This window comes from Salvelinus fontinalis, chromosome 16 (assembly GCF_029448725.1).
Source record: "Salvelinus fontinalis isolate EN_2023a chromosome 16, ASM2944872v1, whole genome shotgun sequence".
Lineage (NCBI taxonomy): Eukaryota > Metazoa > Chordata > Actinopteri > Salmoniformes > Salmonidae > Salvelinus > Salvelinus fontinalis.
The window spans coordinates 35332574-35358649 of record NC_074680.1 but is presented as its reverse complement, the minus strand read 5'-3'; the positions used below and the strand labels follow the sequence as shown (position 1 = coordinate 35358649).

Here is a 26076-nt window from a genome sequence, read left to right as displayed (position 1 = left end):
TGCGGTTATCCCCCTCTTCAAAGGGGGAGACACTCTAGACCCAAACTGCTACAGACCTATATCTATCCTACCCTGCCTTTCTAAGGTCTTCGAAAGCCAAGTCAACAAACAGATTACCGACCATCTCGAATCCCACCATACCTTCTCCGCTATGCAATCTGGTTTCAGAGCTGGTCATGGGTGCACCTCAGCCACGCTCAAGGTCATAAACGATATCTTAACCGCTATCGATAGGAAACAGTACTGTGCAGCCATATTCATTGACCTGGCCAAGGCTTTTGACTCTGTCAATCACCACATCCTCATCGGCAGACTCGACAGCCTTGGTTTCTCTAATGATTGCCTCGCCTGGTTCACCAACTACTTCTCTGATCGAGTTCAGTGTGTCAAATCGGAGGGTCTGTTGTCCGGACCTCTGGCAGTCTCTATGGGGGTGCCACAGGGTTCAATTCTTGGACCGACTCTCTTCTCTGTATACATCAATGATGTCGCTCTTGCTGCTGGTGAGTCTCTGATCCACCTCTACGCAGACGACACTATTCTGTATACTTCTGGCCCTTCTCTTGACACTGTGTTAACAACCCTCCAGGCGAGCTTCAATGCCATACAACTCTCCTTCCGTGGCCTCCAATTGCTCTTAAATACAAGTAAAACTAAATGCATGCTCTTCAACCGATCGCTGCCTGCACCTGCCCGCCTGTCCAGCATCACTACTCTGGACGGCTCTGACTTAGAATATGTGGACAACTACAAATACCTAGGTGTCTGGTTAGACTGTAAACTCTCCTTCCAGACTCACATCAAGCATCTCCAATCCAAAGTTAAATCTAGAATCGGCTTCCTATTCCGCAACAAAGCATCCTTCACTCATGCTGCCAAACATACCCTTGTAAAACTGACCATCCTACCAATCCTCGACTTCGGTGATGTCATTTACAAAATAGCCTCCAAAACCCTACTCAATAAATTGGATGCAGTCTATCACAGTGCCATCCGTTTTGTCACCAAAGCCCCATATACTACCCACCACTGCGACCTGTACGCTCTCGTTGGCTGGCCCTCGCTTCACACTCGTCGCCAAACCCACTGGCTCCAGGTCATCTACAAGACCCTGCTAGGTAAAGTTCCCCCTTATCTCAGCTCGCTGGTCACCATAGCAACGCCCACCCGTAGCACGCGCTCCAGCAGGTATATCTCTCTGGTCACCCCCAAAACCAATTCTTCCTTTGGCCGCCTCTCCTTCCAGTTCTCTGCTGCCAATGACTGGAACGAACTACAAAAATCTCTGAAACTGGAAACACTTATCTCCCTCACTAGCTTTAAGCACCAGCTGTCAGAGCAGCTCATAGATTACTGCACCTGTACATAGCCCATCTATAATTTAGCCCAAACAACTACCTCTTTACCTACTGTATTTATTTATTTTGCTCCTTTGCACCCCATTATTTCTATCTCTACTTTGCACCTTCTTCCACTGCAAACCAACCATTCCAGTGTTATTTTTTTTACTTGCTATATTGTATTTACTTCGCCACCATGGCCTTTTTATATATTTTTTTATTTATTTATATATATATTTTGTTTGCCTTCACCTCCCTTATCTCACCTCACTTGCTCATATTGTATATAGACTTATTTTCACTGTATTATTGACTGTATGTTTGTTTTACTCCATGTGTAACTATGTGTTGTTGTATGTGTCGAACTGCTTTGCTTTATCTTGGCCAGGTCGCAATTGTAAATGAGAACGTGTTCTCAATTTGCCTACCTGGTTAAATAAAGGTGAAATAAAAATAAAAATAAAATAAATAAATGGAAGATATGAGACTTGTTTTTTTCTCTTTAGATGAATGCAGACTTGAAGTCGGTGGATGAAGACAAGGACAGGGTGTTTGCTAAGCTAGCAGATGAAGTCAAGGCCAAGGAGGATCTCCAAGGTAAGCAGAGTAGTCAGCTGTTCAATAGTAATTCCTCTGATCACGGTGGGTAACAAAACAACATTTGTTTTATAATGTACATAAAATGTAGGTCTATTGAAAGATACTTCAATAGCTGTTTTCATGATAACAGACCATTTTTACATTTTTGTCATTTAGCAGATGCTCTTATCCAGAGCGACTTAGTTAGTGCATTAATATTAAAATATTTAGGTGAGAACCACATCGCAGTCATAGTAAGTACACGTTTTCCTCAAGAAGTAGCTATTAGCAAAGTCAGTGCAAGTAATAAAAGCCAAATACTAGGGTTAGTTCAAGAAAAGCGAGGGTGTTTTGGGAATAATCAAGATGCAAAGACAAATGGTCGGTTTCCCAGACACAGATTAAAGGGATACTTAGCATTACGAGTAGATACCATAGGCTTCAAGTTATTGTACTGAAGCTAGTTAGCATTGGTTTGTGAAACTACCTCTAACTTCCTTCATACTGGACAGAGATACATAAAACTGGTATCCACAAGTTCATCTGACTTTGGGGAAGTTGATTAAAGGGCCTCATTACCAAAGTATCCCTTTGAGCCTAGACCTGGACTAAACAGCTTTACTGTTGTGTTGTAGAGGGGATTCTGAACCTGGAGAATGAGAAGGCCTCTCTGCAGACAGACAGTGAGAAGTACACGAGCCAGGTGCAGAAACTCCAGCAGAAACTGCAGATCATGACAGAGATGTACCAGGAGAATGAGCTCAAACTACACAGGTACTGACCAGGAGCCACACCAACGCTGACCCAAATGCACAGCTTCATCTATAAACATTCAAATCAAATAACATTTTATTGGTCACATACATGTGATTGTCAGATGTTATTGCGGGTGTAGTGAAATTCTTGTGCTTCTAGCGCTGACAGTGCAGTAATATGTAACAAGAAATATCTAACAAATAAAATCTAATAAATTACACAAATCTAAGTAGGACTGAATTAAGACTATATACATATGGACGAGCGATGTCAGAGCGGAACGGACTAAGATACAGTAGAATAGTATAGAAAAACAGTATATACAGATGAGTAATGCAAGATATGTAAGAATTAAGTGACTAAGATACCGTAGAACAGTATAGAATACAGTATATACATATGAGATGTGTAATGCCAGGTATGTAAACATTATTCAAGTGACTCGTGTTCCATTCCTTCAAGTGGCCAGTGATTCCTAGTCTATGCCTATAGGCAGCAGTCTCTAATGTGCTAGTTATGGCTGTTTAACAGTTTGATGGCCTTGAGATGGAAGCTGTTTTTCAGTCTCTCGGCCCCAGTTTTGATGCACCTGTACTGACCTCGCCTTCTGGATGATAGCGGGGTGAACAGGCAGTGGCTCAGGTGGTTGATGTCCTTGATGATCTTTTTGGCCTTCCTTACTCCCCGTTCAAAAAATTTAGAACCAAGAAACAGATATAGCCCTTGGTTCACTCCAGACCTGACTGCCCTTGACCAGCACAAAAACATCCTGTGGCGTACTGCATTAGTATTGAACAGCCCCTGCGATATGCAACTTTTCAGGGAAGTTAGGAACCAATATAATCAGTCAGTTAGGAAAGCTAAAGCTAGCTTTTTCAAACAGAAATTTGCATCCTGTAGCACAAACTCCAAAAAGTTCTGGGACACTAAAGTCCATGGAGAATAAGAGCACCTCCCAGCTGCCCACTGCACTGAGGCTAGGAAACACTGTCACCACCAATAAATCCACTGTAATTGAGAATTTCAATAAGCATTTTTCTATGGCTGGCCATGCTTTCCACCTGGCTACCCCTACCCCGGTCAACAGCCCTGCACCCCCCACAGCAACTTGCCCAAGCCTCCCCCATTTCTCCTTCACCCAAATCCAGATAGCTGATGTTCTGAAAGAGCTGCAAAATCTGGACCCCTACAAATCAGCCGGGCTAGACAATCTGGACCCTCTCTTTCTAAAATTATCCGCCGAAATGGTTGCAACCCCTATTACTAGCCTGTTAATCCTCTTTCGTATCCTCTGAGATCCCCAAAGAGTGGAAAGCTGCTGCGGTCATCCCCCTCTTCAAAGGGGGGGACACTCCAGACCCAAACTGCTACAGACCTAGATCTATCCTACCCTTTCTTTCTAAGGTCTTCGAAAGCCAAGTTAACAGATCACCGACCATTTCAAATCCCACCGTACCTTCTCCGCTATGCAATCTGGTTTCCGAACTGGTTATGGGTGCACCTCAGCCACGCTCAAGGTCCTAAACGATATTATAACCGCCATCGATAAGAGACAATACTGTTCAGCTGTATTCATCGACCTGGCCAAGGCTTTCGACTCTGTCAATCACCACATTTTTATCGGCAGACTCAACAGCCTTGGTTTCTCAAATGACTGCCTCGCCTGGTTCACCAACTACTTCTCAGATAATTTCAGTGTCAAATCGGAGGGCCTGTTGTCCGGACCTCTGGCAGTCTCTATGGGGGTGCCACAGAGTTAAATTCTCGGGCCGACTCTTTTTCTCTGTATACATCAATGATGTCGCTCTTGCTGCTGGTGATTCTCTGATCCACCTCTACGCAGATGACACCATTCTGTATACTTCTGGCCCTTCTTTGGACACTGTGTTAACTAACCTCCAGACGAGCTTCAATGCCATACAACTCTCCTTCCGTGGCCTCCAACTGCTCTTAAATGCAAGTAAACCTAAATGCATGCTCTTCAACCGATCGCTGCCCGCCCGTCCAGCATCACTACTCTGGATGGTTCTGACTTAGAATATGTGGACAACTACAAATACCTAGGTGTCTGGTTAGACTGTAAACTCTCCTTCCAGACTCACATTAAGCATCTCCAATCCAAAATTAAATCTAGAATCTGCTTCCTATTTCACAACAAAGCATCCTTCACTCATGCTGCCAAAACATACCCTTGTAAAACTGACTATCCTACCGATCCTTGACTTCGGCCATGTCATTTACAAAATAGCTTTCAACACTCTACTCAGCAAATCAGATTCAGTCTAACACAGTGCCATCCGTTTTGTCATCAAAGCCCCATATACTACCCACCACTGCAACCTGTATGCTCTCGTTGGCTGGCCCTCGCTTCATATTCGTCACCAAACCCACTGGCTCCAGGTCATCTATAATGTCTTTGCTAGGTAAAGCCCCGCCTTATCTCAGCTCACTGGTCACCATAGCAGCACCCACCAGTAGCACGCGCTCCAGCAGGTATATTTCACTGGTCACCTCCAAAGCCAATTCCTCCTTTGTCCGCCTTTCCTTCCAGTTCTCTGCTGCCAATGACTCGAACCAACTGCAAAAATCACTGAAGCTGGAGACTCATATCTCCCTCACTAACTTTAAGCACCAGCTGTCAGAGCAGATCACTGCACGTGTACACAGCCCATCTGTAAATAGCCCATCCAACTACCTCATCCCCATACTGTTATTTATTTTGCACCCCAGTATCTCTAATTGCACACTCATCTTCTGCACATCTATCACTCCAGTGTTTAATTGCTCTAATGTAATTATTTTGCCACTACGGCCTATTTATTGACTTACCTCTTATCCTACCTCATTTGCACACACTGCATATAGATTTTTTCTATTGTATTACTGACTGTATGTTTGTTTATTCCATGTGTAACTCTGTTGTTTTGTGTCGCACTGCTCTGCTTTATTTTGGCCAGGTCGCAGTTGTAAATGAACTTGTTCTCAACTAGCCCACCTGGTTAAATAAAGGTGAAATAAAAAAAATATGACATCGGGTGCTGTAGGTGTCATGGAGGGCGGGGTAGTTTTCCCCTGGTAATGTGTTGGGCAGACCGCACAACCCTCTGGAGAGCCTTGCTGTTGCGGGCGGTGCAGTTGCCATACCAGGTGGTGATACAGCCCGACAGAATGCTCTCAATTGTGCATCTGTTAAAGTTTGTGGGTTTTAGGTGACAAGCCAAATTTCCTTAGCCTCCTGATGTTGAAGAGGCTCTGTTGCGCCTTCTTTACCACGCTGTCTGTGTGGGTGGACCATTTCAGTTTGTCTGTGGTGTGTACGCCAAGGAACTTGAAGCTTTCCACCTTCTCCACTGCAGTCCCGTCGATGTAGATAGGGGGGTGCACCCTCTGCTGTTTCCTGAAGTCCACGATCATCTCCTTTTTGTTTTGTTGCCATTGAGTGAGAGGTTGTTTTTCTGGCACCACACTCCCAGAGCCCTCACCTCCTCCCTGAAGGCTGTCTCATCATTGTTGGTAATCAAGCCTACTACTGTTGTGTCATCTGCAAACTTGATGATTGAGTTGGAGGCATGCTTGGTCACGGGTGAACACTTGGGGGCGGCCCGTCAGGAAGTCCAGGACCCAGTTGCACAGGGCGGGTTTCAGACCTAGGGCCTCGAGCTTTGATGAGCTTGGAGGGTACTATGGTGTTGAATGCTGAGCTATAGTCAATAAACAGCATTCTTACATAGATATTGGTCTTGTCCAGATGGGGTAGGGCAGAGTGATGGCGACTGCATCCTCTGTGGATCTATTAGGATGGTAAGCAAACTGAAGTGGGTCTAGGGTGGCAGGTAAGGTAGAGGTGATATGATCCTTGACTAGTCTCTCAAAGCACTTCATGATGACAGAAGTGCTACAGGGCAATAGTCATTAAGTTCAGTTACCTTTTGCCTTCTTGGGTACAGGAACAATGGTGGCCATCTTTAAGCATGTGGGGACAGAAGACTGGGATAGGAAGAAAGTGAATATATCCGTAAACACACCAGCCAGCTGGTCTGCGCATGCTCTGACGACGCGGCTAGTGATGCCGTCTCGCCAGGCAGCCTTGCGAGGGTTTTACTCACATCGGCGACAGAGAAGGAAAGCTCACATTCCTTGGTAGCGGACCGCGTCGGTGGCACTGTTATCCTCAAAGCGTGCATAGAATGTGTTTAGCCTGTCCGAAGCAAGACGTCGGTCTCGGCAACGCGGCTGGTTTTCCTTTTGTAGTCCCTGCCACATACGTCTCATATCTGAGCCGTTGAATTGCGACTCCGCTTTATATCTATACTGACGTTTAGCTTGTTTGATTGCCTTGCGGAGTGAATAACTACACTGTTAATATTGCCATATTACCAGTCGCCTTGTTAAATGTGGTGGTTCGCGGTTTCAGTTTCGCGTGAATGCTACAATCTATCCACGGTTTCTGGTTAGGGTAGGTTTTAAGTCACAAAGCATTCTATACAGGCTAATCATAAATAGAAACGTACGCTAATATAGGATTTATAACCAAATTTATAATGGCTTATGTATGAAAGTTATAATGAAGTGTAACCAAGGTTTCACTAATTAGAGTGGGGCTATTGAACTGTACTATGCCTGATAATGTATGTCTGATACTGGGTGTTCTCCCCTGGTGCCAGGATGTTGACTGTGGAGGAGAGGGAGCGTCTGCAGAAGGACGAGAAGCTGACCAAGGCTGACAAGAGCATCACCCTGGCCGTGGAGGAGCTCAACAGCTACAGGTCAGTTTCTGCATGGTTTTTGCCTAAGCACTAGACCGCTGATTCCAGTAACTCATCAAACTTTGATTATTTGAATCAGCTGTGAAGTGCTAGGGCAAGAAACCAAAGCGTGCACCCCAGAGGGAGTTACTGTCAATCAAATAGATCCAATGTATTCTATGAGACTCCACTTTGCGGGGTGTTTTTGTTGTGAGTGCTTGTCTCAGGGTGCAGTTTTCACACATACAGGCAAAGAGCACAAGACCTGGAGGATGAGCTGGAGAAGACTAACCAGGCCTACAAAACCCAGGTGGGAGATCTGACACTGTTGAATCATAAGAGACTGGGAGAGGGCAAAAACATTCACCACGTGCAATGATGATGTATGGCCAATAACGCATTTAATTATTTTTCCATCTTGCAGATAACTTCTCAGGAAAAGAAGGCACACAATAACTGGGTAAGTACATAGTTGCATCATACATACAATATGGAGCACACCTCAGGCAAATCGTCTGTAATCTCTGTCTGCATTGTAGCTAGCAGCACGAGGTGCTGACCGTGACCTGGCTGAAGTTAAAAGAGAGAATGCACACCTCAGGCAGAAGTAAGTACTAAAGAATACTTTTCTATTGAAGTCAGTTTCACCAGACATAGCAGTTGTCACTACAAAATAGTATTTCCCTGTAGTGAAGTATTCTCCAGCTGTGGTATGTCTCCATGCAGATTGACTGATACTCAGTTCAAGCTGGAGGTCGTGGAGAAAGACCCCTATACTCTGGATAACATGGACAGACCTCTGTTCAGAGGTGAGTCTCTAATAAACCTCCCTAACTGGAAAAATATCTTCTGCTAAATCTCAGCTCGCCCGGTAACCCCTACTCCATACATTGAGAGGGTTGGATAGGGGGAAGCAATATGGCGGCAATCCAAATGCAAGATGAAGTTAACTGCTTATAGCATAAAACTGGTTATGGGCGACAGGTAGCCTAGCGGTTAGGACAGTTGGACCAGTAATTGAAAGGTCGCTGGTCTAAATCCCCGAGCTGACTAGGTGAAACATCTGTCAATGTGCCCTTGAGCAAGGCACTTAACCCTAATTGCTCCAGCGTCACGTCAATAATTGCTGATCCTTGGCTCTGACCCCACTCTCCGAGGGGTGTATCAGGGGGAGTGTAATATGCAACAAAAAAAAAAGTTTTCCAATTCACATATGCACTTGTACATGTGTGAAATAGTTCAGATGTAAGCACCCACCTAATTATTATTTGTATAATATCCATCCTCTCAGATCTACAGGAGTGCATCAAATAAAATATTATTTGTCACATGCTTCATAAACAACAGGTATCGACTAAAAGTGCAATTCTTACTTACAGGCCCTTCCCAACAATGCAGAGAGAGAAATAATAACAAATACACAACGAGTAATGATAACTTGGCTATAATTTAAAATCTATATACACTGGGTACCAGTACTGTGTTGATGTGCAGGGGTACGAGGTAATTGAGGTAGATGTGTATCTGGAAACTATTCAGACCCCTTAACTTTTTCCACATCTTGTTACGTTACAGCCTTATTCTGAAATTGATTGTTGAGGGGGAAAAAACCTATTCAATCCACACACAATACCGCATAATGAGAAAGCACTTTTTTTCCCTTTTTTTTTGGTGCAAATTCATGAATTTAAAACGGAAATATCAAATTTTATATAAGTATTTAGAGTCTATACTCAGTACTTTGTTGAAGCACCTTTGGCAGCGATTACAGCCTTGAGTCTTCTTGGGTATGAAGCTACAAGCTTGGCACACCTGTATTTGGGGAGTTTCTCCCATTCTTCTCTGCAGATCATATCAAGCCCTGTCAGGTTGGATGGGGAGCATCGCTGCAGAGCTATTTTCAGGTCTCTCCAGAGATGTTCGATCGGGTTCAAGTCCAGACTCTGGCTGGGTCACTCAAGGACATTCAGAGACTTGTCCCGAAGCCACTCGTGCATTGTCTTGGCTGTGTGCTTAGGGTCTTTGTACTGTTGGAAGGTGAACCTTTGCCCCAGTCTGAGGTCCTGAGCGCTCTGGAGCAGGTTTTCATCAAACATCTCTTTGTACTTTGCTCCATTCATCTTTCCCTCCATCCTGACTCCTCTCCCAGTCCCTGCCGCTGAAAAACATCCCCACAGCATGATACTGCCACCACAATGCTTCACCGTAGGGATGGTGCCAGGTTTCCTCGAGGCTTGGCATTCAGGCCAAAAATGTAAATCATGGTTTCATCAGACCAAAGAATCTTGTTTCTCATGGTCTTGAGTCCTTTAGATGCCTTTTGGCAAACACCAAGTGGGCTGTCATGTGTCTTTTACTGAGGATTGGCTTCCGTCTGGCCACTACCATAAAGACCTGATTGGTGGAGTGCTGCAGAGAGGGTTGTCATTCTGGAAGTTTCTCTCATCTCCACAGAGGAACTCTGGAGCTCTGTCAGAGTGACCATCGGGTTCTTGGTCTCCTCCCTGACCAAGGCCATTCTCCCCCGGCCAAACTTCTTCCATTTTAAGAATGATGGAGGCCACTGTGTCATTGGTGACCTTCACTGCTGCAGAAATGTTTTGGTGCCTCCACACAATCCTGTCTCAGAGCTCTACTGACAATTCCTTCGACCTCATGGCTTGGTTTTTGCTCTGTCAACTGGGAGCTTATAGACGGGTGTGTATCTTTCCAAATCATGTCCAATCAATTGAATTTACCGCAGGTGGACTCAAATCAAGTTATAGAAACATCCCAAGGATGATCAATGGAAACAGAAGTCACCTGAGCTCGATTTCGAGGCTCATAGCAAAGGGTCTGAATACTTATGTAAATTAGGTATTTCTGTTTATACATTTCAAAAATTTCTAGACCTGTTTTCGCTTTGTCATAATGGGGTATTGTGTGTAGATGATAAATTGTAATGTAATCCATTTTAGAAAAAGGCTTTAAAGCAACAAAATGTGGAAAAGATCAAGAGGTCTGAGTACTTTCCCAATGCACTGTACATGTAGGTAGGGGTAAAGTGACTAGGCAACAGGATAGATGGACAGTAGCAGTAAAGAGTTAGTGCAAAAAGGTTCAATGCAGATAGTTAGTCCTTGTAGCTACTGGTTAACTATTTAGATGTCTTATGGCTTGCCTATCGTGTTCTGGGTGTTGCTTTAGAATTTATGTCATTATTCTGTACATTGAACCATCTGTCCTGCAGGTGAAAGGTCACCGTATGGCCCCTCCCCCCTACATCGCCCAGCCTCTGAGAACAGAGCCTTCCTGTCTCCGCCTACCCTGATGGATGGCCCGCCCCGCCTCTCTCCAAACTTCCCTCCCATGGGACCAGGAGGCAGAGGTGACCTCTCCAATCCACGTCAATGCACTGCAGGCCTGGGTCATTCCGGTCATACAATAACACCACAGCTGAATTTACATGTCTTGTGACATGTGTGCCCTTTTACCATCAGTGCCATGTTATACTCTTTGAAATGGCATGTTATGAGTTTATATTTAGCATAAATATTTTTGCGTTTGTATTTAGTACCAATTTCCTATGTGCCATGACCTTGTAAAAATGACATTAAGAAAAATGATCTGCAGGATAAATTGATTATTTAATTCAATGAAATTAGAGTTTGGATTTTATAGTCTTCTTATTGACTAAAACAACGCTGAAAACCTGTTCTTAAGCACATAATACAAATGTGTACTAAGTCTTGATTGGCTGGAAGGTTGGCATAACATCTGTTAGAGATGCTTATCTTTATAGTCTAAATTGCCTTGGCAGTGAGCATGCACCAGCAAAATAGGAAATGCTATGCTGCTACAGTATATCTATCACCTACAGTGAGAGGAGTGTTGTCTTTGCACATGTTTTGGTTTTGTCATCCATGCTTCATGAACTCATTGACATTATGCTGGCTCTCTTTCTCACTCACCAACCACTCCCACATATCTCGCCTCTCTTTCTCATATGCTCTTTGTCATGCTCTCTCTTTCTGCCCTCCCTCTTTCTCTCTCTCCCCCATAACCAGTATCCCGAGGCCTGTTAGATCCCCCTGGTGGGGTGGACTCTGATCGTAGTGGTGGTCCTCACTCTGACAGCGGCTCGATATCTCCCACCTGGGAGAGGGATCGCAGGGGCCCACCTATACACCCTCCAGGTACAGTGATGACCACCCGCTATTGCCCCCCCTATGATCTCAGGCAGCAGCCGCTCCAATCACAATAGACAGAAGTTATTCTATCCTTCTGATATTCTAATCTTCTAGTCTACTCTACACATTCATTTGTTTTTTTAGTATCAGCCCTAAAGGGTATGTGTTCTTTATTTATTTATTTCAGTATGTTTTACCATCTTTATACGTAAAAAGGCCCTGACTTTCTTTTGGGTTTTAGATAATTAGTAATCAGGTTAGTGAGTTATGTTTGTTAACCAACTGTCAGATTTGTTCACAGCAAAATATTTCCCCTCAGTTTGGTTACTATTTAAATTTCAAGGTGAAGTCTACATCTGTTGTATTTGACACGTGACAAATACATTTTTATTTGATTGTGGTGCTGTAGTGTGGTCAGCCGGCCCTGTGAAAGGTTTGAGATTCTCTCTTTTGGTTGTCAGTCTGTGAGGCAAAGGTCAGTGAGTGTATGACTACTATTTGTCCAGTACTGATGTGGTCGGTTGTCGTAGTTCCAGCCTCAACTCTTGAGTCATGTGACAGGACCACAGAGATGGGCAGAGTCAGCAGGTTGGGCACACTGACTGCAGACTACTGCATTGAGGAGCCTGAACCTTCACTGGTTTGTTCCAGAGTTTTCCCCCACCCACACTTTGGCCTTTGTCACCTGGGCCCCTACGCTACTCTAACCAAATTCTGGCCTCAGCCTGGTTTGAGATGTCTAATATTCACTGGAGTTAGGAACTATTATTTATTTAGTTGAGTTATCATGGGGGAGCAATTGGCATGTGGCATCACTGTATTTTGATTATACATTGACAATTCCATCATGCCCACCCTGCCTACTACTGTCACTGTTTTGATGTGTACTAACTCAATGCATCATGATTTAAATGTGTGCTTGTTTTTTGTTTCTGATATGATAGAGAGGTGTTTGCTTTTCGCTCCAATCCCCTTTGGACCAGTGGAGGCTGCTGAAGGGTGGATGGCTCATAATAATGGCTAGAATGGAGCGAATGGAATGGCATTAAACACATAGAAAGCATGTGTTTGATATTATTCCGCTCCAGCCATTACCATGAGCCTTTCCAATGAAGGTGCCACCAACCTCCTGTGCTTTGTACACTTCTGACTGTGTGATCCCCTCCTTCAGCTCAGCTTGTCTAAATAAATCTGATGAAACAGTGCTTTCTCTCTCTTTTTTTTTCTTCTCATAAAGGGTATATGTATCTAGACCCAGGCCTTCCCTACAGGAGACCTCTGCCCGGAGCCCTTCCTATGGGCCCCCTACCACCCAGGGGCCCCGGTCCTGCTGAGTCCCACAGCTTTGGCCACCAACCTGGTGAGAACCTTCCTTTCTAACATCTATTGCAGCACCATAGATTTAGTTTTTAAATGTCTGAGACGATTTCTATGTCTGCACTATAGCCACTCTGTCAAATTAACTTCAAAAGGGTGTTTAGTGCTTGGAGTATGTGATTAAATACATTTCAAAGACAGGATCTTTAATGCTGACGTGATTCAGACCGATCTCCGTCAGCAGTGAATAGTAGGAGTTTAGATGATTAGTATACCTCTGAAGAACAATCCAATGTTAGAGAATGGGCAGGATATTGTGCCTAATCTGGAAACTCCCTTGGTTTAATAGAGTTAAGCTAATAGCATTATCGAGGCATGAATGAGCCCTCTTCATCAAATAAACCCACCAAAGACGGAAGTGGATCTAGCTAGGTTATTACTGTGTTTTTCCTCTTGTGTTCTTGCAGACTCATCATTTATGGGAAACAGTATGGGTCCTGGTGAAAATGAAAGAGACGTAAGTTTTCTCACCCTTCTACTAACAATAGGGGTCATGGACTGTCTCTCGCTCTCTCTCTCTCTCATATTTATATATATATACAACTAATTTCCCCATGGGGATAATAGTGTTGTACTACTACAGTGCCCTCCATCGTTATTGGGTATTTGAAATGTGTTCCCTCAGTCCCATCTGTCAGCACCTGGAGATCTGAGAGACATGAGGATGGGACCTCCTCTCTTAGTACCCCCTGGTATGGGTCCTCTCCCACCCATAGAGCACAGGGACCCTTACTTTGCACGCAAAGGCCCTTACGGACCTCCAGACTTTTTCTCCCCACGAGGTCCAGCCCCCATGGGCAGTAAGTATGCTGTTTTCCCTATATAATAAAGGCTCATATGTGCTTTTAAGTTATAATGCATTATGGGCCTTCCGTGTGGCGCAGTGGTCTAAGGCACTGCATCACAGTGCTAGCTTTGCCACTAGAGATTCTGGGTTCGAGTCCAGGCTCTGTCGCTGCCGGCCGCGACCGGGAGACCCATCGGGCGGCGCACAATTGGCCCAGCGTCGTCCGGGTTAGGGGAGGGTTTGGCCTTGTCCCATCGCGCACTAGTGACTCCTGTGGCGGGCTGGGCGCAGAGCACACTGACACGGTCGCCAGGTGTACGGTGTTTCCTCCGACACATTGGTGCGGCTGGCTTCCGGGTTAAGTGGACATTGTGTCAAGAAGCAGTGCGGTTGGGTTGTGTTTCGGAGGATTCACGGCTCTCGACCTTCGTCTCACTCGAGTCCGTACAGGAGTTGCAGCTACGAGACAAGACTAACTACCAATTAGGGAGAGAAAGGGGTATTAAAAAAAAAACATTGTTATAACGCATTAAAACTGCAGGTTTTAAGTAGTATTACATAATGTTTTTATGTAATAATTTGTTTCTATTAAACTAAGTTTTGGGTGGGAGATGAAGTTTGTCATTCCATACATCATTTGCTACATCTTGCAGGTTAAATGTCTCTGCCTTCATACTGTTAGACTGACTAGATGTAATCCTTTCCCCCTTATTTCCCCTGTAGTACGAGGACCACCTCCCCCGGGAATGTTTGGGCGAGTCCCCCCTCCACCGCCGCAGCACAGTTTTCTCCCTGGACCCCCTCCAAGGCCCTCCCCACCTGGCAGCGAAGTGTCTTCTGACCAGTCCCCCTCTCCACATGATGTTATCTGAGCCAGCTCTCTGTGTGGGAGAAACTCTCTCTCAGCCCGCTTCCTTTGTGAAACTTCACTTCCTGTTGTTGTGAAAGTAGTGAGCGACTGAGCGTGTGTTCAGGGACTGTTTCCTGAAGTGTAACTTCAACATTCATGTGACTCTTTCTCCCTTTTTTAGAGTCTGGGAGTGGAGTTGTTTCCCCCGCAGTCTGTTGCACACACAAACATAGATCACTGTGTCTTAGGACTTAATGAGAGAACAATACAGTACCACTAGGAGTTTTACACAACTGGAAGTACTGAGCGAACATTTGTAACAGTTTTTTTGTAGATTCACATAGGTTTTATGGGTATTATAACTCATACAGCTAACAGTCAAACAGGGAATTGTTTCCAATTGTTTTTCCAACCATTTTCCCATAGGGGATTTTAGAAACACTTAAAATGGATGAATCGAAGCAAAGGTAAGAATCTCTGTATTAACGATCTAATTTTCGCTAAATGTATCCTGAACAAAAATATAAACGCAACATGCAAGAATTTTTAGGATTTTACTGACAGTTCATATGAGGAAATCAGTCAATTGAAATGAATTCATTAGACCCTAATCTATGGATTTCACATGACTTGGAATACAGATATGCATCTGTTGGTCATAGATACCTTAAGAAAAGCGCTTCCCGATCATGTCACGGTATTTCTGTGCATTCAAATTGCAATTGATAAAATGCTATTTTGCTTATGCTTGCCCATACCAAAACCCCACCATGTTCACAATATAAATATCAGCAAACCGATCATCCACATGACACCATACACGTGGTCTGTGGATGCCAAATTCTCTAAAATGGCGGAGGCGGCTTACTGGCGAGAAATTCTTGAAACAGCTTTGGTGGGCATTCCTGTAGTAAGCATGCCATTGAACGCTCCCTCTCAACTGGAGATATCGGTGGCATGTGACAACTGCACATTTTAGAGTGGCCTTTTATTGTCTCCAGCACAAGGGGCACATGTGTAATGATAATGCTGTTTAATCAACTTCTTGATATGACACTCCGGTGGATGGATTATCTTGGCAGAGGAGAAATGCTCACTAACGGATGTAAACAAGCTTTTTGTCCATATGGAGAATTTCAGGGGTCTTATTTCAGCTCGTGAAACATGGGACCAACACTTGTTGCGTTTTATATTTTTGTTCAGTGCAGTAATAAATTGGCTACATTTCTGTAAACTGTCTTGAGCAAGTTTTAAGTTGACACATTACCTGTTGGCAAAGGTGTCACCTAGAGATGACTTGCAGGGATTTGTCTTTTTGCAAGATGTATACTAATTAGCATTTTTGAATCTGAGTAAATAGAGCCGACTATATTTATAAGTCTCCTTTGCCCGAGAGAGTTAGATGGTTGTCACGCCAGGGTAAGCCTACACGAAGCACAGCCCTTAAGTGTTTCTGAAATCCCTACAGGAAAAGTGGAAAAACGGTTGGAACAATTTCTGACCGCTAGGTGTTATGGGTATGATGACTATAGCTATGTGAATCTTCCTTGTTCTGAGTGGCGACTTGGACTAACTTGAAGGGTGCGTTTGCTTGTATTGTTAAAGGCCCTTTAAATCAATCTTATGTCCCTTGCATTCTTGACATGGGTATATATTAGACATTGCGTCAATATTGAAGGAATTGTATATACCAGTCACATTTCCTGTCTAAATTGAGCTGGAAAATAACTTTTTTTAGCATTGAGGTCTTGACAGTCCATAGTTTGATCATTAAAGGTCATGGAATATGAAGAGATTTATTGTTAAAATGTAATGCTCAAGTAATTAAATTGCTGTTGTAATGTTCATAGTATCAAATGTTTAATTCAAAATGACATTGGTCCTATTCAGGTATAGCTGTTACCTCATGATCTGGACCATATAAGCTGTGCCAAGTCACAAACGTCCATTGACATCTAGCTCTGACATGTTCCTGTAAGGTAAAATTACAACTGATGAATATTAAGGGTGAGATGTTGCACAAGATTAAAAACTAGGACAGAACTCAAATTAAACAATGAATAATACAAAAGACCATGTTTGTCTTTATAATGCTTTTATTCACTGATTAAAAGAAGCATTCAACATTCGGCTGGTTTACCCAATCTGTCAGTTAGGTTTTTTTTCATAGGATTTTCCTTCTTTAGCTACCTTAACCTTGGATCACTTTTCTAAATCAATAAAATTCTCTCCACACCTGGCATTTTCACACATGCGCCAGTGGATTTCCCATTTGCAGATGTACATATAAAATCCAATGCTATGTGCTCACTTGAAACAGAACACACCTGTCCAAATATTTAAACATTTAAGATGGTAACAAACCGCTTACAAACTTTGTTCATAAATAGAACCCAGACATGTTGCATAAGAGTATATGTATTGATATATACAAATATGCAATATGAGTTATTTTCTTCCCCGAAAGTTTATAAGGACGCAGTCCAGGTGTTCGCACTGCTCGTGCCCCCGTGGTTGCCACTTGTAATGTATGACTTATTTTATTGCAAACTGTCCTGATTTTAAACAAATGCACGACATTCGTACCACTTAACTGGGGCCTGCTGGCCAGTCTCATAGAGACCATGTCTGTAAACCACGGTTGCCTTTGAAACAGTTTGGCTTCCGAAGAATCAAGATCAACAATTGTAATAAGGCCAAGTATCGTAGCAAGTTATTTCCATTTGTAAGTGACAACAAAAAAAAAACCACTGGATTATATGCATTTCACTTGCATAGTTTGACTGCTGTAATGCAAGCCAGCCATTAAGAGATGGGGCTTGTTTTAAGCTCGCCTCCCTCCTGACCCTCACAACAGTGGACCTGTGGTATTACAGTGGTTCAGGTTTTTAATAATGGAATAAAACCAAAGACAGAAAGCATCAGTTCTCCTCAGGTCTCTTTAACTTCAAGCATTTACACTCTAAAGGCTGGCATGAGTTAATTTAGCTGTAAGGTACTGTAGCTTTCTGAGTGCAATACGCTTCTATAGGCAACATTTAGAACTGCCCTCCAAGCAGCTCACTGTAGCTACACAGCATCATCCTACTCAAGAGAAATTTGGATTGCAAATGCATATAAAAAGTGTTCAGAAATAATAAAACAATATCAAATAAAAAAAGGGGATCCAACCTCAGTTGTAACCTACAAATAACCCAACTGGTCTTCTTTTTGTCCATAGTAACAAAATATCCCCAGTCTGCTGTGCTGTGCCTTTTAACATGCAGAAAGACTGGGCTACACAACCTCTATGCAAACAATTATTTTAATCAAAAGACCAGTTGTGACCTACCTACTGGATCCCGTTACCCTTCAAAACAAAGAGTAAAAAAAAAAAAAAAAAGAAGTCATCTCATGCAGACATTTGGCCATTTTGTTTGTTTTTAACTCCCCAGTGGAATGTTCCTTACACATTTCTTAGCAGCGTACTGGTCTGATAGAATCAACCAATCTTGATTTTATCTATACTTAAATTACATTCACTCTTCACAGTGAAACAGGTGCATTTGTAAAGAGAGAGCTCTACTGTTGTTGACCAAACCACAGCTCAGCTGTGCACCACATGTGGTCCAACTTCACCCCCTATTCAGTAAGTATATCATATTTCTAGAAGTATAGTAGTAGTTGTAAAGGAGTAGTCGTAGTAGTACATCACAGCTGATCAGCCATGGGCCCTGCCCTCTGCCAGCATGTGGGCACTTTATAAGAGTTGTTTCACACCGTGATCTTTGGCAGCTGACGCAGACGCGCTGACACAACGTTTTTAAAATCCAGTGACTTGTTGGAAAAAATATTGATCCTAACTTTCATTATGATGTTGAGGCCTGAGCGATGGAAATTTCCTCCTCTCCCCCAACTGACAGTAACCCTGAGAAAGGCTGTTTCCTGCTCACTGGTGAGAAAGTGGTACACCATGTTTTACTTCAAACACACCATACACCCCCCTCTCTGATGTATGCACTTCTGAAACTTTACACAAAACACACAACAACAAAAAAACACTGATGTGTAAATGAGCTATGCTTCTGTAACGGTAGTCAAATGCGGTACTAGACAATGAACTGGAAACGAACGCAGAACAAATGGAACATTTGAAATTAAAGCTACTCTGGATTTAGGCACAGCATGAATGCAACATTAGGATGTTTTACACATTGTAACAATTGACTGGCATTCGTCATCCTCTTCCTCTAACAAGGTCTTACCCTACCCCTGTTCAGCACAAACAAGTTAACTCCAAATATAGAATATTATCTATCCTTTTTGGTGTGGTACTAAAAATAGACAGGACTTGAACACTTTTAGAATCCCTCTTAACATGCATATAGTTTCAATATTACTTTCCCCCCCATATTGATGCTTCTCATGCATAAACCGTAGATAGACTAAGTTTACTCCGAGTGGAACCTTGCATGCAGGCTCATATCTGACTGCAACAGCTTAGTAGTGGATTCCACAGGCTGATTGTGACATTGTTTGAAACATGGATCACACACACACTTCTTGCCATCTGATGTCAGATGTTTCTATACAAGATCATTTTTTCCTCAATATACAGTACTTTATCTCTTCTTTAACTGAAATGGCTGGCTTTGGTAGTACCAATGAAAGTCATGGGCACGGAGGAACGCAACAAGAAGCAATAGCCGACCGACGGCTTCATAACCACTCAAGGTCAAGAGATGTAGCCTACTCTCGTCTTCTCTGGAATGTTACAATATCTCAGCAGCACAGAACAAGCAGAGGCCTACCAGAGAGGTCACCTATTCCAGGCCCCACACACTGTACTGCCTTATCAGTCAAGACTGGTTCCCTAAGCTTTACAAGCGAGGATAAAGAAGATATTCGTACGTAGGGGGAATTCTGGATAGCAGACAACTTTACACATTAAAAAAAGGTTGTTAGCTTCACATTTACATTCTACCACTGAGCAACCAACTTCAGATTCCCTCTACTACTCTGAGCTCTAAAACAGCAAGTACACAACAATAGAAAACGTCATTAAAAGTCTTTTCACAGACAGACATCACGGATCTTAACCTTCTTAAAAGTTCAATCGAGGGAACGAGGCGGGGCTAGAAAAATAAAACCAACAACCTCTGGTGTGCGTTGTGTTGGAAGATTTCTTTCCCCAGTATTAGTATCCAGTATTCAGTCCCACCACCACGCACACTGACCCTTAGAACAGATAGCTTTGCATTAAAATAAAGCCTTCATTGGAAAAAAGTACAGAAAGTGCAAAAATCCTGAGATATGGAACAAGCAAATATATGCCTCCCTCCATCCAATGCTCAGCAGGTGAAACACTGTGGTCCTGGAGTCAGTCAACACAGCAAGTACTTTGCCCTAAAACTGTGAACAAGAGAAATACGTGCAAGGAGTAATTTGCCATTCTTTAAACTCTTTCAACACCTTAATCTTAAAACAAATGTACGACTAAGTTTGTTTACCCTGTGGTAAAATGGGCAGATTTGATGGCAAAAACGATTGAATCCAGAACACAAGGGGATTTCCAAGGCAACTGTGACTCAAGAAAAACTGGATTAAACTGACAGACTAGCTGATTGTTTCATAGTATACATCACCCCCACCACCATCTTCATCATCATCATGTTTTGCCTACCTGAGACAGAGAGGATTTTTCTGAGAGCAAACTGCAGCACATGACTGTCAATGCTGCCCCCTGACTAAAGTACTGCAGCTGTACGTAGGCAGCTCAAAGGGTCTCAGCATGAGTGTGTCAGTGTGGAACCCTTAGCAATTTGTTTCACCAGCAGAACTGTATCACATCCCACCTCTGGGCTGAGAAGAACCAGCAGGATCTTAGTCCCGTAACATAGCAATCATATTATCTCCAAAACACAAAAGTAAAGAGCAGACAGGAAGTGAGGGGTTAGGGGGGCCTAACAGTCCACCAGCACTGTCCCTCCCTCTGCCGGAAGACCACTGGACTAATCTCCCCTTAAAAAGGTGAACAAACAATTACAAAGGATTCCGTCATTGCAAAAAGCCAAGGTGGATTAACTGATAAGTTAGTTTACGGTAACTCAGCACTCGCTAAGAGAAAAACAACAAACAGACAAAACCAAAAAGAAAACTTGCAATACAAGTAAGCTAGCTGTGTAAAAAAAAAGCCCCTTCCATACACCAATCGCTCAATTAGCTACTAATCAAATACCCGACTATACTCTCCTATTCATAAGCAGGATATATATAGATAGATATAAATAGAGCTAATACTGATTAAACACAGCACATATAAAGGATTAGTTCATTCTACAAAGAAAGAAAATATACACTAAAAATAAAGTATGCAAATGAGATAGGACCCATAAGGTTTAGATTATATCATCATGACAAGCACTGAGCATGTGCAGCAGGCCATACCAGGGTCGTGTTCTTTAGGGCACACAACAGAAAACGTTTCAAAACGTTTTGCAACAGAAAACAGAAGATGAGCGTTTCTTACTGGACAAGCCCGGGTAGTCCCTCCCTGTTTAGGTCTTGTTTTCTTCCGTTTGGTGCCTAATGAACACGACCCAGATGGAGGACCGGCCTGGCGGTTGTAGCTCTAACCTACATGCCCAGGCTGAAGCTCTGCATCTCCCTGTGGAAGTGCTGGGTGGGCTCGCTGAGGACCAAGTTGGAGTCCATGGAGGGGTGCCAGATGCGCCCCAGGCCCTGGGACACCTCCTTCACCAGGTTGTGGACGGGGTCACCCTCCATGAAGACCCCCTGGTCCGGGTCGAAGTCGATACTCTCCTCGGACACAGCCAGGACCTTGAGGCTGGAGCCACGTAGACGGGAGATGGCCACCAGGTTGTGGGACCACACAGTGTAGCCTGTGGTGTTCAGACAGAGGAGAATCACATTGAACACCACTGTAGAAAAAACATACTGCATACTGAATGTAAACCAACTCCATTTGATCTGTGCTATACAAATCAACATGCTGCCAATATGACCTCTACACTATACACACACTAGACATAACATTACTCCTACAGAAAATATGTATAACTGGTTATTTTATCTGAGCAACTAGAACCCATGATATTCGTAATCGAAATCACTCCCATTAAAATGTTAGGCTACACTAAAAGTGTTGAGCTACGTAATACTAGCTTCTGACCCAGGCTAACTCACCATGGATAACCAGGACAGAGAGGTGTACGCAGCGCCAGGCCAGTAGGACCAGCGGGTCTTCGTTGCGGTTGACGCTGAGGTCAGGGAAGCCGGCGTCATCCCTCATCAGGACGAAGTGGCTCAGGGTCTTGTTGTACTGCTGGGAAATGAGCTCCAGCGTGCCGTCTGTGACCAGGGTGGAGTAGCTGTCCAGGTGGATCCTCTCCAGGGGTAGGCTGGGCTTGAGCACCCTCAGCAGGTCCTGGCTGGACACATCCAGGGCCATCATGTAGACCCGCAGGTTAGCGCAGCGTCGGACCAGGGCCTTCCAGTCATCCTCACTGGCGGTGCAATCCAGCGGCTTGGCCTCCAGAGCGGCACCATTCACCATCAAGGAGAGGCGGTGTAGTGGAGCACGGTGTCCTCCAGCCAGCAGGCGGCACATCTCAGAGGTGAAGTCACAGAAGTCGAGGGCCAGGGAACGCAGGTGGACAAGGCGCTCCAGCTCCACAGGGGAGGACAGGCAGGGCAGCTGGTTGTCCAACAGGCTGAGGTGCTCCAGGGAGGCAGCGCTGGGGTTGGACAGAGAGGCCAGGGAGCAGGGGGTCACCACACCCAGCATGAAGGCTGAGGACAGCCACTTCATCTGCCTGCTGTTAGACAAAACTTCCACTAACAGCTGCTGGATCCTATTCCATGCCAGAGGAATACAAACACAAAGACAGAGAGAGAGAAAGTTTAAATCTTTGTCACGTCTTCATATATGCAATAAGTCTACTCTAAATTAAAATGAATACAGGAGAGAAAAAAAATAGGCAGAACATAAATCCTATTAGATTACCTGGGGCAGCAGGTAGCCTAGTGGTTAGAGCATTGGCCCAGTAACCGAAAGTTTGCTAGATCAAATCCCCAAGCTGACAAGGTCAAAATCTGTCATTCTGCCCCTGAACAAGGCACTATTCTTAGGACTTCATTGTAAATAAGAATTAGTTCTTAACTGACTTGCCTAATCAAATAATGGTTAAATAAATTTTAAAAATACCTAGTTATGTGTTCTATATGTAATTCTATGAGGCAGAATTTCAACTGAGGACTGTGATTGTGACCCATTTAATGCCCTTTTGTCACCTTAAGTAAGATATAAAGCCACTCACTCTTTGATTTTCACTCCTCCTTGGTCAACCTGGTTGAGATAGGCACTGTCCAGAATGCCCTCATCCTGAAGAACGCAGGTATCCCCATACAGACTCAGCTTCTGGAGATTCCTAGAGCGAGAAAGTAGTATGAGCTTTAGACAAAACCAGACACAATCAGCCATAGTGGAGGTCAGTGACAGTATGTTCTAATTGTACTCTGCAACAAACACGACTGCAAACAACTCAAACAGTATGCACGTCCTCACCAATTTGCCAGAAGGCCTGTGACAATCAACACCTTTCAACATCACTGGTGTACACCACAAACCCAGCATTCCTCATTTGACTGTACAACCAACATCTCTAGAGCTCTCTTTCACAAGTGTGTTGTTATTGAATGAGTACTGGAATTAACTACCAACAAAGAAATGCCTCAAGACAGTTTTAAGTCTCCCTATGTGGCAGTGCAACTGGAACTTTTCAGGACAGTACGTGTCCAAAAGATATTGGCATATTGCTAGTACAGGTTTGAGAAGCCGGACTTGCAAATGAAAGCATGCTGCCAATGTCATTGCTGACCTTAGTGGTTCCGTTTATAGATTACCTGAGCATGACCACCACTGCTGCAGCAATGTAGTTCAAATTATAAATATGCCCTAGCAACATTTGCATACCAGGCAGAAAAACAGACTTCAGACTGACATGTCCTATATACCAAGTAGCTAGATTATAGCTTGAATAGGCGAAAAACGACACCTCAATCAGGCAGGAAACGCAGAAATCCGTAGAGAACGACATGACCCGATTACGTAATGACATGGTGGGTTTGTTTATAGCTAGGCTAGCTAAAGGTTAGCTCGCTGACTACGCAGACCCAACACACTCAATTTGACGAGTATGGCGTAGCTGACGCACTTTGCATTAAACATAATGTTGATGTATCCAACTACCTGTTGTTTCGAATACATCCGAGGACACACAACACCTGGTCCAAATAGGTGATAATTGCGTCTTTCCAGCGGCCAGGGAACCGAGGGTCGCTTTCGACAGATTCCATCCTGCCCTCCACGCCATTCAATGGCCTTAGATATCCTTCAACTGGGGCAAACTCGAGCTGTAGTTCGCGCACGAAGGAGCCAAACTTCCTCATGAGAAAGTCTAATCTTGGGGTCTGTTCGGAGCCATAGCCTCCCCCATTCGAGCCACCTCCGACACGCAACTTGAGCTCCGTCCAAAGCGATGGGTAAAACAGACACTCCCTCCAGCGAGAGCACACGGACGAGGCCCGAAGCTTGTCACGGTCGGACAAGAATGAAAATATGTGGACGATAAGCTCGCTTGGTAAAGCCATGGCTCCAACACCCCCGCACAGAGCCATGGCGCAGGCCACTAAACTATTATTCGCAAACAAAAGTGTAAATATAACCGTTGTAAGATTGTGCGACAACGGTACTGTTCCGCTACTCTCTGTGTGGAAAACAAACAACATTCAGCAGCTTTGTGTTCAATACTATTGGATGATACCACTTCTATGACTACGTGGGGATGAAAACAATACTCTGCAAAATCCCACTTATGAAACAGGCCGACATAGTTTGCTTTCCTTATGAAAATTCATCTGTTTGATACAACTTTAGTTTCCCCATAGTATGTTGTCCATTTAGTTGTACTGACGACATCTACAAATGTAGTATTATTTTATCAAGCCATTTGGGGAAATGGTTTGACCCAAGTGCTGTTATTTTTGCCATACCTCTCAAGTGCGCAAGGTGGAGTACTTTCATTGCAGTTGAGCCCCGCAATATTCTACTGGATTTATAAGAATAAAATAGTAAAATGGTCATTTTATTGAATTCTCTGCCCACGCCAAGACCACGTCGTTCAATCAATCAATCAAATGTATTTATAAAGCCCTTTTTACACCAGCCGATGTCACAAAGTGCTATATAGAAACCCAGCCTAAAACCCCAAACAGCAAGTAATTCAGATGTAGAAGCACTGTATAACACTACATGGCCAACGTTCATAGATGACCAGCAGGGTCAAATAATAATAATCACAGTGGTTGTAGAGGGTGCAACAGGTCAGCACCTCAGGAGTAAATGTCAATTGGCTTTTCATAGCCGAGCATTCAGAGTTCGAGACAGCAGGTGCGGTAGAGAGAGAGAGTCAAAAACAGCAGGTCCAGGACAAGGTAGCACACCCGGTGAACAGGTCAGGGTTCCATAGCCGCAGACAGAGCAGTTGAAACTGGAGCAGCAGCACAGCTAAGTGGACTGGGGACAGCAAGGAGTCATCAGGCCAGGTAGTCCTGAGGCATGGTCCTAGGCCTCAGGTCCTCCGGGAGGGAAGGGAGAGAGAATTAGAGGGAGAAAACTTAAATTCACACAGGACACTGGATAAGACAGGAGAATTACACCAGACATAACAGACTGACTCTAGCCCCCCGACACAAACTATTGCAGCATAGATACTGGAGGCTGAGACAGGAGGGGTCGGGAGACACTGCGGCCCCGTCCAACGATACCCCCGGACAGGGCCAACCAGGTAGGATATAACCCCACCCACTTTGCCAAAGCACAGCCCCCACACCACTAGAGGGATATCCGCAAACCACCAACTTACTACCCTGAGACAAGGCTGAGTATAATCCACAAAGATCTCCCCCACGGCACGAACCTGAGGGGGCGCCAACCCGGACAGAAAGATCATGTCCCCTCCTAGGGACGGCATGGAAGAGCACTAGTAAGCCAGTGACTCAGCACCTGTAATAGGTGGAGAGAGGGGAACCGGCCAGGCAGAGACAGCAAGGGTGGTGCGTCGCTCCAGTGCCTTTCTGTTCACCTTCGCACCCTTGGGCCAGACTACACTCAATCATAGGACCTACTGAAGAGATGAGTGTTCAATAAAGACTTAAAGGTTGAGTCTGCGTCTCTCACATGGATAGGCAGACCATTCCATAAAAATAGAGCTCTATAGGAGAAAGCAATAAGGAGACCTGCGTCTTGTGACCGTAGCGTACATGTAGGTATGTACGGCAGGACCAAATCGGAGAGATAGGTAGGAGCAAGCCCATGCAATGCTTTGTAGGTTGGCGGTTAAACCTTGAAATCAGCCCTAGCCTTCACAGGAAGCCAGTTTAGAGAGGCTAGTACTGGAGTAATATGATCACA

General features: G+C 44.2%; 2 protein-coding genes across 12 annotated transcripts in view; one reads left to right on the top strand and one right to left on the bottom strand.

Annotated features, from left to right (window-relative positions):
• Positions 1–16448, top strand: part of ctage5 (CTAGE family, member 5) — a 30478-nt gene extending 14030 nt beyond the window's left edge. For 9 of the 11 annotated variants that reach the window (XM_055865244.1, XM_055865243.1, XM_055865241.1 and 6 more), the window contains 13 exons: positions 1847–1937; positions 2555–2693; positions 7340–7441; positions 7670–7730; positions 7845–7880; positions 7960–8027; positions 8147–8229; positions 10650–10787; positions 11467–11595; positions 12827–12949; positions 13374–13423; positions 13592–13766; positions 14477–16448. In XM_055865244.1, the coding sequence (XP_055721219.1) occupies positions 1847–1937; positions 2555–2693; positions 7340–7441; positions 7670–7730; positions 7845–7880; positions 7960–8027; positions 8147–8229; positions 10650–10787; positions 11467–11595; positions 12827–12949; positions 13374–13423; positions 13592–13766; positions 14477–14625 (1344 nt within the window). In that variant the 3' untranslated portion in view covers positions 14626–16448. The remainder of the gene's footprint in view (positions 1–1846; positions 1938–2554; positions 2694–7339; positions 7442–7669; positions 7731–7844; positions 7881–7959; positions 8028–8146; positions 8230–10649; positions 10788–11466; positions 11596–12826; positions 12950–13373; positions 13424–13591; positions 13767–14476) is intronic. The other 2 variants (XM_055865239.1, XM_055865238.1) reach the window with 2 other exon arrangements.
• Positions 16449–16681: 233 nt separating this feature from the next.
• On the bottom strand, positions 16682–24424 carry LOC129813081 (F-box only protein 33). Its single transcript, XM_055865250.1, has 4 exons — positions 23854–24424; positions 22922–23032; positions 21789–22456; positions 16682–21484 (listed from the first exon to the last, which is right to left on the bottom strand). The coding sequence occupies exons 1-4, from the start codon at positions 24390–24392 to the stop codon at positions 21219–21221; spliced, it is 1584 nt and encodes a 527-aa protein (XP_055721225.1). The 5' UTR covers positions 24393–24424; the 3' UTR covers positions 16682–21218.
• Positions 24425–26076: the final 1652 nt, after the last annotated feature.